Source organism: Crocuta crocuta, unplaced genomic scaffold (genome assembly GCF_008692635.1).
Source record: "Crocuta crocuta isolate KB4526 unplaced genomic scaffold, BGI_CrCroc_1.0 scaffold28, whole genome shotgun sequence".
Lineage (NCBI taxonomy): Eukaryota > Metazoa > Chordata > Mammalia > Carnivora > Hyaenidae > Crocuta > Crocuta crocuta.
Genome location: NW_027533256.1, coordinates 10223739 through 10242096, shown reverse-complemented (window position 1 = coordinate 10242096; position 18358 = coordinate 10223739). Strand labels below are relative to the sequence as shown.

The following is an 18358-nucleotide window of genomic DNA, read 5'->3' as shown; positions in this document are numbered from 1 at the left end:
GGCGCCTGGGTGGCTTAGTCGGTTAAGCGTCCGACTTTCGCTTAGGTCATGATCTCCCGGTTTGTGGGTTCGAGCCCCACGTCGGGCTCTGTGCTGACTGCCAGCTCAGAGCCTGGAGCCTGTTTCAGTCTGTGACTCCCTCTCTCTGACCTTCCGCTGCTCAAGCTGTCTCTCTTTCTCTCTCCTAGAAATAAATAAAAATATTAAAAAAAAATAAATAGAATCATTTACATCCCCTTCAATGAATACAACATACCCATTGAAGTGAATGAGATGGTCGTGCACATCCTCAAGGGAAAAAAAGAAGTAAATTGCAGAACTATATCCTCATGGATCCATTTAATGTTTTTGTAAATGTGTATTTTTAAAGTAGACATAGTACACAAGCAATTTTGTAAAGATGTTTACTAAAATGTGGCCATGCCTCAAAGCTTCCTAGTCTTCTGAGACTGGCAGCTATCCTCATGGGAGCCTTGATTGCCCCCAAATGTTTGCTTTAATCAATGTAATTAGCAGAATGTCAATTAGGCTCGAAGACCAAGCAGCCCTGCAGTATTCCACAGCCAGTGCCTTTTGTTCAGGCAGCCCTGCCCACCCCCTTTGGTGACTTAGCTTCCCTCCATAATGTGGTTCTCTCTCCCTCCATTGCTCTCTGTTGTCTTATGAACTCTCAAGACCACTGTGGACAAATGGGAGGCTCTGGAGCCCTTTGATTGGCTAGGGCTTCGTTCCTGCCTGTTGTTCCAAGTCACACTCCTATCTGTTTTAAATGGCTCTTTGGTGGCTCCAGCTTGTAAACTTTTCTGTTATTCTCCCCAGACTGTATCTCTTTGTGTTTCTCAGTTTACTGAGAATTTCCATTCCCCCCACTACCTCACTAAGGCCAGAAATATGTGACTTATCATCGTCCCCATCACTCATGCTTTGTTAACCACTAGACCCTGCAGAACTGATTCCTGAATGTCTCTCAAATCTGTATCCTTTTCTCTGTTTTACTGCCAGTGCCTCTCACCTGGATATATTTTCACTCCCACCTTTTACCACACTCTCTTCCCTCCATTTGCCAGAGAAAGCTTTGTAAAAATCAAATTTGACCCTGTCCTTCACAGCTTAAAATGCCGCTGATGTCCCATGGACTACAGGATAGAATCCAAACCCCTTGAAATGGTGTACAAAGTCCAGTCCTATTGTCCTAGGCCCCCAGTCCCTGTATACATGTAGGCATTTCTCATTCCCCTAGCCCTTCATACAGCTCTGCTTTTTTATAGATACTTTCCTGTAAAAGGTCATCAGTGCGCGTGTGTTGATTTCCCCTCCCTAGCCCCCACTCCTATTTCTTGTGTAGCAGCATCCCAAGAACTATCTGCTTTGCTTCTCAACCCACATGTGTTTCAGATGACTGAGTCTAGGCCTCACCCTCCACTTCAGGTCAAGCCAGATCTTTTAGCTTTCCTGTTCCTGGAATTTTAGTTTTGAACATTGTAAGAGGCTTGATGAGACAATCCATTTCTGGTTCAGCCCTGCTTCCTGAGACTAATTCTTCAGTTTTCCTTTGAATCTATGACTTGACAATCTTCTTATCAACACTTTTTGGCATAAGCCAGCCGAGTAATTTTCTAAGGCTTTTAATCAAAGAAATTTCAATGAACCCTGCCCTTCTGTGGCAAACTGTTACTTATCCTTCAGGATCCAAATTAAGTGTCCATTTATTCATTCATTTATTCACCCAACAAATATTTACTGAAAACATACTGTGAGTTGGGCATTATGCTAAGTGCTGGTGATATAATAGTAAATTGAACAGGTATGGTCTTTGGTCATATGGACCTTACAATATCTACAAATAGGGGTGCTTGGGTAGTTTGGTCAGTTAAACATCTGACTCTTGGTTTCAGCTCAGGTCATGATTTCATGACTTGTGAGTTGGAGCAAGGAGCCTGCTTGGTAATTCTCCCTTCCTGGCTCCCTCTCTCTCTATCTTTCTCAAAGATTAAATAAATAAACATAATAAAAATATCTCCTAATAAGCAACTTTGGGGGGATTTCAGGTTTAGAGGGTAGAGTTAATCATATTCCTCCATTCATGGCATCTTATCAGTATTGGTATGGGCAATCAATTAATTACCTCAGATCTACATCCCACAACAGGCAATCATATTCATTTATTAGTAAGTATTTGAATGTGTTCTTGTGAAAAGCATGTGTAGTTTTGTGAGCATGTGTTTTTAATTAACACAAAGTATTACATCACATATTTTTGTAGTTTTCCAATTTTCTTCATTAAGCATGACAGCATGCCTATAATTGAGATGACATAATGGGTCTTAGAAGCAAATGTAAGGATTTTTACTTTTCCTTCTAGTAAAATGGGAGAGCATTTGAAGGCTTTGAGCAGAGAGGGCAACATGATTTGAATTGGTGTTTTACAAGGAAAACTCTGCTGTACTGAGACTGAAATTCAGGGGTGCAAGTGTGGAAGCAAGGCCAGTTAGGGGGCTTTGGCAATAATCTTTGGGAGAGTTGATGGTGATTTGAGCCACCTCCACGACAAACTCCTGTGTATAAACAAGAACAAAACCCAAGATAAATATAACCCTCAAAACTAACAGACAATGTGAAATGCAAATCATTGATAATCAGAGAAATGCAGATGAAAACAACATTGACAGGGATAGAAGGATTTAAAAGTCCCCTCGCACTGTTAATGAGAATATAGAGTTGAACAGCAATGTGACGCTGATGAGTTCTTAAGTATGCACATACGCATGACCAAGCCGTTCAACTTCTGAGAGAAATTTTCATACAGATTCAAAAGAGAATATGGAAGAAGATCTTCATGGCAGCATTGTTTGGCAACAGGAATTTGAAGGCAATCTAGGTCTCCATCACTTGGTCAATGGAAGGGTAAAATGTGTATCAGGTTCTGTGATAAGCACTTTATATGCATTATCTCATCTTTTTTTCAAAACAACCTTAAGACAGTGGTACCTTTAAAAAAAGTTTTATTTATTTATTTAGAGAAAGACACAGAGAAAAAGACAGAGACAGAGAGAGACAGACAGTGCGCTTGTGAGCCAAAGTACGAGTGGGGAGGGGCAGAGAGAGAGAGAGAGAGAGAGAGCACGAGAGCAAGGGTGAGAGAATCGCAAGCAGGCTCCAAGCTGTCAGCACAGAGCCTTACTGGGGGCTCCATCACACAAACCATAAGGTCATGACCTGATTGGAAAGCAAGAGTCAGAGGCTCAACTGACTGATCTGCCCAGGTGTCCCAAGACAATGGTATTTTTAAAAATTTTTTAGTTAATGTTTATTTACTTTTGAGAGAGAGAGACAGTGAACGGCGGAGGGGCAGAGAGAGAGAGGGAGACACAGAATCTGAAGCAGGCTCCAGGCTCTGAGCTGTTAGCACAGAACCCGATGCGGGGCTTGAGCCCACAAACCGTGAGATCATGACCTGAGCCTAAGTCAGACGCTTAACCGACTAAGCCACCCAGGCGCCCCTTAAAATTTTTTTTAATGTTTATTTTTGAGAGAGAGAGAGAACGAGCTGGAAGGGGCAGAGAGGGAGGCATAGAATCCAAAGCAGGATCCAGGCTCGGAGCTGCCAGCACAGAGCGTGACATGGGGCTGGGATTCAGGAACTTCGAGATCACGACTCCAGCCAAAGTCGAACACTTAACCGACTGACTGCATGCAGCTTTACAGGAGATAAAAGGGAAACTATCCTCCCATGCACACTAATGGCTGCAGATTTTCTGGTACATTTTCTTTACTGTTCGTTCAAGGACACTGGGATTCAGGGTCTCAACAGCGTACCAGGTATTTCATTCAACGGAGTCGTCTGACCCCATGGGATTCCGGATCTTCGCTTTTCTGGGCCCGGGAGGCTTTGGACTGGCCTGGGCCGTCAGCACCGCGGACAGCACCAGCGGGTGCAGGGGCGGGGCTACACAGAGACGTCACGACGCGCGGAGTCTCGGGGCGCGCTCCCGAGCGGCAGGCGCTACAGCGTCACGTGACCCAGGTAATTGGCTGTGCTCGCCGCGCACCTCCTGCGCGCAGCCCCTGACTTGCAGCTTCCAGGACTGCGCTACCGCGCGGACTCGACAGCCCGGTGAGCGCGGCTGCCTCGCCACTCCGGGTCCCTGCGCCTCCTGTTCTCCTGCCTTCTTGGGGGGGGGGGGCTCTGCTCCCCTGTCTTGGGGGCACCGCTATCCTTGGTCCCGAGCCAGGCCCCGTCGGGGGAGGTGGGAGAGGGAGTGAGCGTGACCTTGGCTCCACCCTTGTCTGGCCGCGGCGTCTCTAAGGACCCCCGAGCCCTTCGCGCCCGTTCGACCCTGTGAATGCAGTGTTTTGCATGGAGGAGCGACTTGCTAACGGTGGGGTTTCAGGCATCAGCGTGGCTTCTTCAGCTCAAAGACTGCATACTGTCCATGCTGCCTTTCGTGGCCTTGCGGGGGGGTGGGGAGAGGGAGGCGGTGTGAGCTGCTGCTCGTCATCGTCACCGTCACCAGGCCAGGCTGCCGAGGGCTGCCGAGCTGGGGAAGGGGCTGCCTACAGCGTTTGGTGCCTGGCGGGACACACCAGGCAGTTTTCCAAGTCTGCTCGTGGGGGCAGGGCCCTTACAAAAAGCTTTAACCAGAGTCTCTGGATAAGGAAACTGAGACCGTGAGCGTGAGCGAGGCAGGAGGGGCGTGAGATCTCAGCCATCCTGGGAAATGCTTCTTCTGTACTCCAAGAGATATTGGGGGAGAGGGGAAGGTGCAGCGGGGTACAGTGGGCATAAACTGGACCCTAAGGACCCCACTCTGACCCGCCTCCACCATGTGCCCAAGCCCGCCCCTGCATCCCCTTCCGTGCGCCTCCTCCCCACACATACCACAGCCTCCTGGAACAGGTCCTGACTACCTTTGTACTTTTATAACCTCTGGGCTTTAGCTCAGGCCCTTTGTCTCTGCCAGTGAAATAAGCACACCCCTCCCTGCCCTGCTTCCTACCCTGGAATCTGCCTTCTCTTGGGTTCAGCAAACTAGAGAAAAGCCCACCCAGTTCTTAGAATGTGCGGCCAGAGTAGGCCTGCAGCATTGCGGGTCCTGCCTTCATTGCTGCCTGGCTTCAAGGTCTTGGGGAGGGTCCTTCCCGTCTTTGGAGCTCTGTTAACTGATCTTAACAATGGACATACTGCATAGCAGTCCTCACCAGGGCAGCCCAGACAGGGCCTTGCATGTGGGAGGCTTCCTGGACAGCATGTCTGCAACTGTTATGGTTGTGGGGGTCCGGATGGTACTGACCTTGTCTCTAGAGAGGAGCCCCCCAAGAGCTGCCCAGAACAACTTACCTGTTAGTCCACTGGGGACTGGGCTGGGCAGAGGGTTCACAGCATGCCTGACTGACTCTTTGCTGCTGCCTTCGCCTGTGTGGACAGGATCTGGTAGGGCTGGCTGGGGCTCTGGCTCCAGATCCTGAGACTGGTTCTGCCTGCAGCCCTTCAGAGCTCCTGGGTCCTCACGCCCTGCTGGGATGGAGGCAGGAGTAGCCAGCTGGCTGCCCTCCTACCAGGTGAAGGCCATAGCAGTGTCCAGCAGCCACTCCAGACCATTCAGTGTTTGTGAAACACAGTGTTCCTGTACTAGGCCACGCTGGACACAGCCAGGCTTTGTCACTGCCACCCTGAGCCATCCCATTCCCCTGTGAGGGTGAGGGTGGGTGCTGTCTAGGGCCATCGACCCAGGACCAGATAGGATCTGGGAGCTAGTTATGCTCCAGAAGGCATGTTTTCTGGGACTGAGTTGTGCAAGGGGAAGCAGGCTCCTGCCTGTGTGGCCTCTGGTGGGGTGGCTCTGGTGTTGCACCCCACATATAGGCTGGGATTCCCTGGGCAGAAGTGTGTTGATGAGGATTCATGGGAAGCTGTTCAGTGTCCAGGCAGTAGTAGGCTGGAGCAGAGAGGGGCCTCTGCTCACAGTGGTGGAGGTGGGGATAAGGGAACAAAGGTCCTACTCTACAAATCCTGTGTAGGAGGAGGTGGCCTGAGTGGGCCCTGTCAACTCCCATATTGCCTGGATAGGGAGTCCCAGAGCTTGCCACTGTGACCAGAGACCCAGCAGTGCCATGGGCCTCCTGAGATGGTGTAGCTCAGTCAGCCCACCTTTCTTCAGGCTTTTTCCTAAGCAGGCATCATACCCCCAGCCCCTGGAAGACTCCCCTGCTCGAGTTCTAGGGAGACCAACTGCATGGCTCACTCCTTCTTGGGTGTACTGCCCACACATGCCCTGTGACCCACTGAGTGGGCTCCAGGACCTCGGCTGAGTGCTCCCTGAGGCAGGGCCCGGGTGATAGTTACTGCTACATCAGGCTTAGACGGATAGCAGAGAGGGAGTGCAGGCTGGGGTGGGTGGTCTTCAGCAAGACTGGGGCTCAGAATGCTGAATAGCTGTTGGTGAAGTTAATCGGGCTGGGATCTGCCACTAGGCAGTGAATCCGAGATGGCTGGCAGACTGTCGCATTTTATCTGTCTCATCGATGCCTAGCCCAGGGCCACCAGCCCAGTAGAACCAAAAATGCTGGCTGAGTGACTGGTGGCTGCCAGAGCCTTTGTTCTGGTCCTGTGGTTTTTACCTCTCCCTCGTTGCCTGTGTCCAGAATGAGTCAGCTGAGGCTGCTGCCATCCCGGCTGGGCGCACAGGCCTCGAGGCTCCTGGCCCCACATGATGTCCAGATGTTCAGCCGGCGCAGCAGGTCGTCCGGGCCACCGGCCCCCTTCCCAAGCAGCAAACGTGGAGGCAGCTCCAGTTACATGGAGGAGATGTACTTCGCCTGGTTGGAAAACCCCCAGAGCGTTCACAAGGTCAGCTACCCCCCACCCCCGCCCACTGTGCAGAGGGGAAGTGCGAGGGGCTGGGCTGTGGAGGGGGTCGTGGGGAGAAGCAGCTTGCCTGCTGTCTGACCTTGGACAGGTTANGGGTCTGGCCTGAGGCCCTGAGCCTGTCCTGCTCAGCTACACCTGACCGAGACCTGCCCTTGCCCCCTTTGTCATGCTATGCTGTTTCCAGGTGGCCCTTTGTGATGTAGTTAGGGGCCTCAGTGTTTGTATATGCACCGAGCTGACAAGATAAATATCTGCTGATGGTAAGAAAAAAAAAAAATCAGATGACAGGGCAACCAGGGAGAAGTGAGGCTGCTCTCTTATTCTCCGAGGAAAGTGATCACGTGATTCAAAAACCAAATGTGTGAAGTTACGCAGTAAAAAGGCTTCCTCCCCATCCATCCCCTGTCTGCTCAGCTCCCATCTGTCTGTCCCCCAGTTTCTTCTTAGTTTCTTCTGTATCCTTTCAGAGAGTTTCTTTAGGTAAGTTTTTTACGAACATAAGTCGATCTTCCCGCTTCACACAAAAGCAACAGGTAACTTCCGTGGCTTTGCGCCAGGCTTCCTCCCTTAGCACACATCTCCAAGATTTTCCATGTCACTGCAACAGAAGCCTCATTGTTCTTTTTCCTGGCTGTGTAGTATTCCTTCGTGTGGCCGTGCCACACCTGTCCCCACTGACAGACGTCTGGCTCATTTCCATCCCCGGCTGTTGTGACCAGTGCTCCCGTACATTGTTTCCTACATTTGTCATCTTGTACATGTGCAGCTCTCTGTAGGATAAATTCCCCCAAGTGGAATCGTTGGGTCCCAGAGTTTCTGTGTAGATAATTCTGATGGGCCTTGCCAGATTGGTTTCCAGAGGGCTCGTGCCACTTGTTCTCTCGAAGGAGGGTGCGAACAAAACACTTTTGTGTTCTAGAACATGGAGGTGCTTGGGCATATGCCTATCTCCTTTTGGCTTCTACATGGATGGTAGCAGGTCCACTTTTTTTTTTTTTTAATATATACATTTTTTTAAAGTTTATTTATTTAGAGAGAGTACAAGTGCTAGCAGGAGGAGCAGAGGCAGGGAGAAAGAGAGAGAGAGAGAGAGAGAGAGAGTCCCAAGCAGGCTCTGCTTTGTCAACGCAGAGCCCAAGATGGGACTCAGACTCATGAGCCACCATGAGATCATAACCTGGGCCAAAATCAAGGGTCGAATGCTTAACTGACTGGGCCACCTAGGTGCCTCTGCTTAGTTCACTTTATGTTATATATCTTGGTGATATTCTACATGTTCCACAGTAATAAATGCATCTTGTTTTTTTAAGACTGCATTATCTTCCAGAATCTAAATGTACCATCATCTATTTAACCTCGGTCTTATTGGTCACCACTTAGTTTGTTTTTTAAGATTTTATTTTTATTTATTTTTATTTTTAAGTAATTTCTATACCCAATGTGGGGCTCAGACTTACAACTCCAAGATCAAGAATCACATGCTCCACTGACTGAGCCAGCCAGGTGCCCCTAGACTTTTTTTTTACATTGTCATTTTTATAAACAGTCCTGTAGGGAACATCCGTGTATGTACATCCAGGCACTCCTGTATAAATACATCACAGAATAAACTACTAGCAATGGAATTGCTGGTTCAAAAGATACCTGCATTGAAAATATTGAGAGGGCCTGCGTGCCAAATAGCCCTCCTGCCAACCCACAATGTGTGAGGGCATGTCTCCCCCAGGAGTAGAAGCCCCTTTCACACCTGAAGCCCCTGAGTCATAAGTTCGAGCCTTCCCCCAACACCTTTCCAAGCTGGGGACTGAAGAGATCTGGGCTTTGAGGTGGGGATCCTGGGCTGGTTGCAAGGGTTTTCTCGGCAGGGTCCTAGGAAGGCCCAAAGAGCTATCGTAGTAAAAAAACACCAATGCCCACTGGGGATCCCAACCAGGACCACCCCCCACTCCTCCCAGTCCCTGACCTGGCTGTTTTCTTGTCTCTCCCCAGTCCTGGGACAGCTTCTTCCGGAAAGCCAGTGAGGAAGCCGCCTGTGACCCGGCTCAGTCACAGTTCCCTGAGAGCAGGCCATCAGTCTCGAGCCGGACCAAGACCAGCAAGCTGGTGGAGGACCACCTGGCTGTTCAGTCCCTGATCCGGGCCTACCAGGTAAGTGGCTGGGAGGGCCCAGGCTTCGAGGCTGGATTGGCTTCTGGGATGTGGCCAGGTGCTGACGGAAAGGGGACTGGCTCAGCTCCAGTGTCATCTTCTCCAGACACCCTTCTCTGAGTCCTCTGATGGGTGGCTCTCGCTCCTCTGGTTACTCACTGTCCATTACTGTTTATGTCATTAGCCACCCCCTGGTATTTTTTGTGCATGCTGGTATTTTTGTTTGTTTGTGGTCTTTGTCCTGGAGTGCGGTGTCAGAAACCACTATGCCCCAAGCTCCCAGAGGAGTACTTAGTAAGTAATTAGTTTCAGTAAGTGTTGAATGAAGGTTGAGTAGATTGACCCTTGCTAATAATGTCTGTTTTCTCTTCTTTAAAAAAAAATTTTTTTTAAATGTTTATTTGCTTTTGAGACAGAGTGAGCAGAAGTACATAAGCAGGGGAGGGACAGAGAGAGAGGGAGGGAGACACAGAATCTGAAGCAGGCTTTGAGCTGTCTGTGCAGAACCTGATGTAGGGCTCAAGCTCAGGAACTGTGAGATCATAACCTGAGCCCAAGTTGGACGCTTAACCAACTGAGCCACCCAGGCGCCCCTTCTGTTTCTCTTCCTGACTGAGCATTTCAACAGGACTGGGACTGATATATAGCAGGTGCTTAATTAGGGTTTACGGAATGAATGCATGGATAGTTCAGTAAGCAGTGCTTCCTCTATCAGCTGCTCTGTTCTCGAGACTTAGGCTCTCCCCTGCTGGGTCCCCAGGGCCCCTGCTCTGACAAAGCATCTTGATGACGTTCCATATTCTTGGTCTTGACTGAACAGGACTAATTGGAAAGCTGCTCTGGGTGTTCCTTCCAAACAAGTGTAATCATTTGGGATCTCTCTGGGAATCAGTGGCAAAAAGTGTTTCATAAGAAACTTGTCAGGCAGACATGCAGAAGGAAGGGCAAGGGTATCCTGGGGCCCTTGGCAGAGACTCCATGGAAAGGAGCAGCAAGCCACTGCAGGAGCCGGGGGTGGGGGGGTTGGGAGGGATGCTTAGCAAATGGAAAGGGTGCCTTGCCTCTGAATGAGGTGCTCTGTGGGGTGGCAGCTGCACTTCCTGTGTCCCGATTATGCTGGGAGGGACAAGGGAGGTGAGCAGGACTGAGCTTCCCTGCTGGCCCGAGGACCTGTGGATTGTGGGCCACGTGGGAGCAAACAGTAGCAATTGTTCTTCTTGACTGGCTGAAAGACTCAGAGAATGATCTAGCCATTGACTTGGAAAAACAAGGGCAAGGAACATAAAACTCCACATAATGTACAAGGTAACGTTGGTGCTGCTTGGGGGCCTTATTCTTGAACCACAGTTCCCAGCTCTTCAGCTGCTCTGTGTTCTTCAGGCAAGACTAAGCACTAGAGTCCTTCAAGCGGGGTAGTGTCCGAACCCAGGCATGTTACTGTGTAACTAACTGTAGGGTAAAAATCTGCCAGAGGTGATGCCTGATGTGAGCGAGTTCCCACCCGGTGGGCTGCAGCTCCTCGCAGCCCTGGAGGAGGCAGAGTTCTTATTTGGCTCGTCCACACACAGTACTGAAAAATCCTCAGGCTTATTATTATGGACATTAAAAAAAATTTTTTTTAATGTTTATTTTTGAGAGAGAGAGAGAGAGAGACAGAGTGTGAGCAGGGGAGGGTCAGAGAGAAAGGGAGACACAGAATCCGAAGCAGGCTCCAGACTCTGAGCTGTCAGCACAGAGCCCAACACAGGGCTCGAACCCACAAACTCTGTGAGATTATGACCTGAGCGGAAGTTGGCACTTAACCAACTGAGCCACCCAGACGTCCCAGTTATGGACATTTTCGAACATGGAAGAGGTAGAAGAATTGTGTAGCAAACCCCACGCCCATAAGTGCAGGGCCAGTCTTGATTCATCCATTACCACCTCTGGCCCTCACTTGTTGGCCCCTGATTATTTTGAAGCAAATCCTGGACATATCATTTCTGTCACCAAACATTTTAGCATGGATTTCTGTAGGTAAAGCCTCTTTAAAAATGTACCATGATAACACTGTCACACCTAAAAACATTAACAGTCATCCTTAATGTCATCAGATATGCATGCAGTTGGTATTCATGTTTGCCTGTTTGTCTTATGATTTTACTGCTTGTATGAATCCGGATCCAAATAAAGCCACACAGGTTGTGACAAGCTGTTCTTAAGTCACTTGTGTTCTACAGATTCCTCTCTGTTTTTGTGTTTGCCATTTTATCAATTTATTTATTCATTCATTCATTCATTCATTCATTTATTTATTTATTTATTTATTTATGTGGAACAAACCAGGTTGTTTGTGTTGTAGAGCTTCCCTGAGTCTGGATTTTGCTGATTGCATCCCCATGGTGTCACTTCATCTGTCCCTTTGTCCCATGTAATTTCTGTAAATCAGTAATTAGATCTAGAAGCCTTTATCCAATATAGATTTAAATTTTTTGTTTCAAAATCAGCTTCCCGGTGGTGATGGGTACTTCATCAGTCAGCAGCTCTGGATGATTATTTCCTGGACACATTAATTCATTAGGAGTGGTAAAAATGGTGATGATATTCTAATTCTACTCTTCTTACTTTGTTTATTACCCGAAGTACTTCTAGTAGGAGAAACTTAACTTTTGTCAGCTCCACTTATCCTGAGGTGCAAAGTATGTAGGAAAGGCGGGATCAGTGCTTGATTTTCTTTTTATTGACTGATTTTCAAAAGTATGACATGGTTCCCTAGAATACTCCAAAAATGGCCAGTGGAGGTTTTCCTTATTACTGAGTATGATATGAATGCATGAATTTAAACCTACTTGATGAGTTAAAAAAATTTTTTTAACATTTATTTATTTCTGAGGTGGGGGCAGAGCACAAGCAGGGGACGGACAGAGAGAGACAGACACACACAGAATCTTGAAGTAAGTTCCAGGCGTTAAGCTGTCAGCACAGAGCCCCATGTGGGGCTCGAACCCACGAACCATGAGATCATGACCTGAGCCGAAGATGGACGCTTAACTGACTGAACCACCCAGGCATCGCCCCTATTTGATGAGTTTTAATCTTATAGATACCATCCTTCTCATTGTCAAAATGTGTCCTCATTCCCTGCCCCAGCAGTGTTTGAGCCCCCTTTCCTATCTGGTATGACAAGATGCTCTGAGCTCATCTTGTACATTTCTGCCTAGCCCTGGACCAGCCAGTTTTTCAGCGAGTGCTGGGAGGGTCACTGCTAATGGTCTGATCACGACTTCTGGGCCCTTACAGTGGTTAGAGCCAGGAAATATACTTGTTTTTATTTTTTTTTAAGATTTAAAGAAATTTTTTTAAATATTTATTTTTGAGACAGGAAAGACAGAACAAGAGCAGGGGTGGGGCAGAGAAAGAGGGAGACACAGAATCAGAAGCAGGCCCCAGGATCTGAGCCTTTAGTATAGAGTCTGATGTGGGGCTCAAACTCACAAGCTGTGAGATCATGACCTGAGCTGAAGTCAGATATTTAACCAAGTGATCCACCCAGGCGTCCTTTTTATGATTTTTTTTAAAGTTTATTTATTTATTTTGAGAGAAGGAAAGAAGGAGAGAGAGAGGCAGAGAGAGAGAGAGGCAGAGGCAGAGAGAGGAGAGAGAGAATTCCAAGTAGTCTTTGCACTGTCAGCATGGAGCCTAATAGAGCTCAAACCCCCAAACTGTGAGATCATGACCTGAACCAGAGTCAAGAGTTGGATGCTTAACTGACTGAGCCACCCAGGTGCCCCTAAAAGGCAACATACACATGGGTTTATACTGATGTTTCCACATACTTCAAATGCAGGACTTAAGGTTTGTTCCTGACCTCATCAATCTTATGTCACTGTCTTCTTTTAAAGATGCCAAAAGTGGAGGTCTGAAAGACATCAATACAGGTTACTTGATTTTCCCACAGCCTGCACACTGCAGTTTTAAAATATAATTCTAATACTGCCACTACTGTTGGGTACTAGAAATGAGTTTATCATATTTTTTTCCTGGAGTTGTTTGTCTTTTGGGGACATTCTGTTAGTCAGTCATGTAGTTATGCCACCAATAGATGCACAAATCCATTGGTTTTGTTTTACTTTAATTTTTAAAACTTCATTTTGTTTTATTGCAACCTAAAATATTTACAAGATTGCAAAGTCAAATCTTCCAAGCAAAATATGTTCTGAAGAGTCTAGCTTCCAGCCCTGGCATTCTACTCTATTCCTTTTACCAGAGTTCATGGTTTTTCTTACTTTATGGTTTTCTTATTTTATGATGTATTTTTCGAATGAGGATGTTTATTTGTATAGATACAAGTACATGCAAATGCATTTATTTACTTGGATCTTCTCTTTCTTAGATAATGGGTAGTTTCCCACACATGCTTTTCTATAATTTGCTTTTTTGCTTAACAGTGAGTGTTTCACGGAGGCTACCTCAGAGTAGCAGATAGGGATTTTTTTTTTTAATTACTTTTAACAGCTTTGTAGTACTTCCTGTGCAGATTTCCCATATCCATATGCCAGTCTTCTACTAATGAACATTTGGGAGGCTTCTAGAATTTTGCGATTACAAATAGTACTGTAGTGAGTACTTTTGTGTATGCATCCTTTCTTATTTTTGAAAGCAGCATGATGTACTTTCAAGCTGAGTTGAGCTCCTGCCCACCTTAGTGGTCACGGGCGTGCAGTGGCTGGGTCCTGGCGACATGTGGAAAGTTGAAATTCTGAAGTGGGAGATGAGGGGCCAGGGCCCAGAACTTTGCTTTTGGTGAAGGTCTGTCCATCCGGGTCCCAGCCTGGCCCTGACCTTTTCTCCCTCTCCCAGATCCGAGGCCACCATGTGGCCCAGCTGGACCCCCTGGGCATTCTGGATGCAGACCTGGACTCCTTTGTGCCCTCAGACTTGATCACAACCATCGATAAATTGGGTGAGAGTTCCTATTGCTCTGGCAGTGCCCAAGCCAGCTGGTGGGGCCTGTGGCCCCGTGAGGAGCTCTGAGACCACTGTGCCTCCAGGGCCTGGGGCTGGCAATCAGCCCCCCTCCCTAGCCCGTGCACTATGTGCAGCTCACTCTTGCGGTACAGGCTGGGCTCTAACTCTTACCCCTCTGCACCCTGCAGACAGGGTCCTTGAGCTTTAGGCTGGAACTGGTGGGAGGGTGCCGGGGACACTGTTGGAGGGTCTGGGGATACTGCTGGGCCCCACCTGGGCCTGATGCCTGTCTTCCCCTCTGCTGCCTGGGCTGTGTGTGTCCCCTCAGCGTTCTATGACCTGCGGGAGGCTGACCTAGATAAGGAGTTCCAGCTGCCGACGACCACCTTCATCGGGGGATCAGAGAATACTCTCTCTCTGAGGGAGATCATTCGGCGCCTGGAGGTGAGCTCACGCAGGTGTGTCAGGCACACCTGCTGGCTCTCTCTGGAGTGTGCTAGAGGGAGGGAGGGTGCTACTTTTTGTGTTCCAGGTGCCAGGACAGTTGTTCCTGGCTCCTTGTGGAGTCCCCACCTGTTCCCCCAGAGCACCTACTGCCAGCACATCGGCCTGGAGTTCATGTTCATCAATGACGTGGAGCAGTGCCAGTGGATCCGGCAGAAATTCGAGACCCCTGGTGTGATGCAGTTCTCCAGTGAGGAGAAGCGGACCCTGCTGGCTCGGCTGGTGCGCTCCATGAGGTCAGGCCCCCAGCACCACGCAGGGTGGCCGCAGTGGTTGGAGGGTCTGCTGCAGGACCGTACGGGGTGTCCCAGGCCCTGGCTGAGAAACTAGGATAACTGGTAGGGGAAGTCAGGACTGGATGGCCCTCACCCCTGGTCCAGGGAAGGCCCATAGGAGCAGCACTAGGGACAGGTGTCCAGGGATGGGCTCCAGCAGAACATGACAGCAGGGGCAGAAGTGGCAGAAAGTGGCTGCGGGAGTTTGGGCAGAGAGATGTCCCTACCTGGAGTGAGTGTAGCAGCGTCTTCCTGCAGGTGGGGCACCACCTGGTCGTGCCCACTGGCTGTCCGAAGCTGAGTCTGGGGCTGGGTGGGGCCTGGGAGAGCTGGGGCTGAGCTGCTGGGTGCAGAGTGGATCTGTGGTGGTGAGGTACAGGATGGAATTTGAGTTGAGTGGTGAGGAGGTCTTTGCGTCACGAAAGGGAGCAGTGTGTGTGTAGCACGCACACACACAGAGAACCCTGGTCTGGGAGCAGGGGGAGATGGGTCCTTGGAACAGTTTGACTGGAAGAGGGAAAGGGGGTGACAGCAGGGGACTCGTGCAGGCAGAGGCCTGTGGTTAGGCTGGGAGGGTGCCCAGTCTTCCTCTGGCCTATGCTCCTGGTTGGTAGATGTTCGTGGCAGGTCCTGACTGTGCAGAGGAAGGTGATGTTGCTGCTTCCTCCACCCAGGGCATCTAGCTGTGGCCCTCATCAACAGCCCCTGTGAGCCCCAGCCTCTCTATCCCTTCCCATCTCTCCCCAAGCAGGTTTGAAGACTTCCTGGCCCGAAAATGGTCCTCAGAGAAGCGGTTTGGCCTGGAGGGCTGTGAGGTCATGATTCCTGCCCTCAAGACCATCATCGACAAATCCAGTGAGATGGGGATTGAGAACGTCATCCTGGGAATGCCACACAGGTGGACCCCTTTCCTGCTCCTCGGCAGTCTATCTATTCTCCAGGCCCAGCAACATGAGATGGAAAGGAAGGGACGAAAATCAGAGCAGGGGTTTTGGGGGAAGCTGATGATAGAGGCAGGATGGCCTAGAAAGTTCTCAGAGTCCCTGGGCCGGAGGGCCTGCTCAGCATCAAGTGTCAGGCACTTGGCCAAAGGCACACGGAGACAGGGACTAACCAGGTTTGCTCAGACTCAGTTTCTCTCTCCCCATGTTGCTGCTGTCCCCAAGAGGGTCAAGATATCAGAAAAGGGGTGTTTCATACCTCTGGAGATTCCTGTGGATGAGTAGATGTGGAGAGATCTCTGGAGGGGAGCTGAGGGCTNGCAGGGTGGCCGCAGTGGTTGGAGGGTCTGCTGCAGGGCCGTACGGGGTGTCCCAGGCCCTGGCTGAGAAACTAGGATAACTGGTAGGGGAAGTCAGGACTGGATGGCCCTCACCCCTGGTCCAGGGAAGGCCCATAGGAGCAGCACTAGGGACAGGTGTCCAGGGATGGGCTCCAGCAGAACATGACAGCAGGGGCAGAAGTGGCAGAAAGTGGCTGCGGGAGTTTGGGCAGAGAGATGTCCCTACCTGGAGTGAGTGTAGCAGCGTCTTCCTGCAGGTGGGGCACCACCTGGTCGTGCCCACTGGCTGTCCGAAGCTGAGTCTGGGGCTGGGTGGGGCCTGGGAGAGCTGGGGCTGAGCTGCTGGGTGCAGAGTGGATCTGTGGTGGTGAGGTACAGGATGGAATTTGAGTTGAGTGGTGAGGAGGTCTTTGCGTCACGAAAGGGAGCAGTGTGTGTGTAGCACGCACACACACAGAGAACCCTGGTCTGGGAGCAGGGGGAGATGGGTCCTTGGAACAGTTTGACTGGAAGAGGGAAAGGGGGTGACAGCAGGGGACTCGTGCAGGCAGAGGCCTGTGGTTAGGCTGGGAGGGTGCCCAGTCTTCCTCTGGCCTATGCTCCTGGTTGGTAGATGTTCGTGGCAGGTCCTGACTGTGCAGAGGAAGGTGATGTTGCTGCTTCCTCCACCCAGGGCATCTAGCTGTGGCCCTCATCAACAGCCCCTGTGAGCCCCAGCCTCTCTATCCCTTCCCATCTCTCCCCAAGCAGGTTTGAAGACTTCCTGGCCCGAAAATGGTCCTCAGAGAAGCGGTTTGGCCTGGAGGGCTGTGAGGTCATGATTCCTGCCCTCAAGACCATCATCGACAAATCCAGTGAGATGGGGATTGAGAACGTCATCCTGGGAATGCCACACAGGTGGACCCCTTTCCTGCTCCTCGGCAGTCTATCTATTCTCCAGGCCCAGCAACATGAGATGGAAAGGAAGGGACGAAAATCAGAGCAGGGGTTTTGGGGGAAGCTGATGATAGAGGCAGGATGGCCTAGAAAGTTCTCAGAGTCCCTGGGCCGGAGGGCCTGCTCAGCATCAAGTGTCAGGCACTTGGCCAAAGGCACACGGAGACAGGGACTAACCAGGTTTGCTCAGACTCAGTTTCTCTCTCCCCATGTTACTGCTGTCCCCAGGAGGGTCAAGATATCAGAAAAGGGGTGTATCATACCTCTGGAGATTCCTGTGGATGAGTAGATGTGGAGAGATCTCTGGAGGGGAGCTGAGGGCTCTTTCCCCTGGCTGCAAGCTGACTGCATGTTTCCCTGAGACCTTGATAGACTTGGAAGGCTAGCCTGGCAGCTGGGCGGTTACCTCTGAGCTAGAGCCTGTGGACTACAGTGAGGAATACAGCCTGGGGGACAGACACCAAGGTGGCCAGGCGTCCTGTGGACTGGGGCGTAAGAGGACATGCAGCGCAGACTCAGGCAAAGCCCCAGCATTTCCTGTGACCATCTCCATCTGCTCGTGGGTGGGCCAGTCCCAGACCGCACTAGCACGAGGGGTGGCTAGGTGTCCACAGGCAGTGTGAGAGGGTCTCCATCCTGTGGGCTGGCTGCCAGGAGCCTGGGGTTTGTCTGTCATGGCCCCTTGCTCTGAGGGGCCCAGAAATGCCCAGTGTCTCATCAGAGGGTCAGGCAGAGCTGGCCCAGTGGTCTGAGGTCCCACACACATGGCTTCAGTGGCACTCCTGGGGAAGATGGCACTGAGCAGCCAGGGGCCGCTGTGGGACTGTAGGGTGGTGCTGGGCAGGCTCCTGGCCTGAGGAGGGCCATTCTAGGCCAAGCCTCCATAGTGGGGGTTAAGGGGACTCTGAGGCTAGAGGGCTTTGTCCAGAGGGGCTGAGGGTTGTTCATTCAGCTCCTGTGGCCTCATAGCCCTGACCCATAGAATGAGAGAGGCCACCTGGAACGGAACCCTTCTGTGAGGCTAGAGGTGGGGCCAGGGTGTATGCAGGCCTCGGGCTGGTGTTGTTGGTAGGCTATGGGGGGTTTGTTCTGTGGCCTCCCCTGTGTCCTGATCAACGTGGTGCCCACCCCTGAGTAAAGTGCCCCCTGATGGGAAGTCTATGCTGCACTAGAGAGTCCCTGGTCTCTGGCTGCTTTCTATCCCCACCACCCTCAGATGTCAGCTTCCCTGGAAAGGTCCCCTGATAACTCCTGATCTTAGGATCAGTCCAGACCCCTCTTCCCTGCATCAAGACACTGCTAGCTGGGCTGGGAGTCATGTATGAGCAGCTGTGGGTAGCACATTGGGGCTGAGGTGCTGGGTTAGGCTCAGCTTTTGGCTGGGGGTCAGGGGGGTGG

At 50.5% G+C, this 18358-nt stretch overlaps 1 protein-coding gene and 1 long non-coding RNA gene across 4 annotated transcripts in view; one reads left to right on the top strand and one right to left on the bottom strand.

The window, feature by feature from the left end:
• Positions 1 to 3533: 3533 nt before the first annotated feature.
• On the bottom strand, positions 3534 to 6812 carry LOC144216972 (uncharacterized). The gene is made up of 3 exons (XR_013330813.1): positions 6619 to 6812; positions 5339 to 5552; positions 3534 to 4450 (listed from the first exon to the last, which is right to left on the bottom strand). It is a non-coding gene; the product is annotated as an uncharacterized LOC144216972 (long non-coding RNA).
• The window catches only part of OGDHL (oxoglutarate dehydrogenase L), a 27530-nt gene continuing 13198 nt past the window's right edge, over positions 4027 to 18358 (top strand). For 2 of the 3 annotated variants that reach the window (XM_077746447.1, XM_077746446.1), the window contains exon 1: positions 16790 to 16921. In XM_077746447.1, coding sequence (XP_077602573.1) covers positions 16842 to 16921 — 80 coding nt within the window. In that variant the 5' untranslated portion in view covers positions 16790 to 16841. Of the gene's footprint in view, positions 4115 to 6642; positions 6848 to 8857; positions 9017 to 13855; positions 13959 to 14291; positions 14408 to 14548; positions 14704 to 15493; positions 15641 to 16789; positions 16922 to 18358 lie in introns of those variants that run through there. The other variant, XM_077746448.1, reaches the window with a different exon arrangement.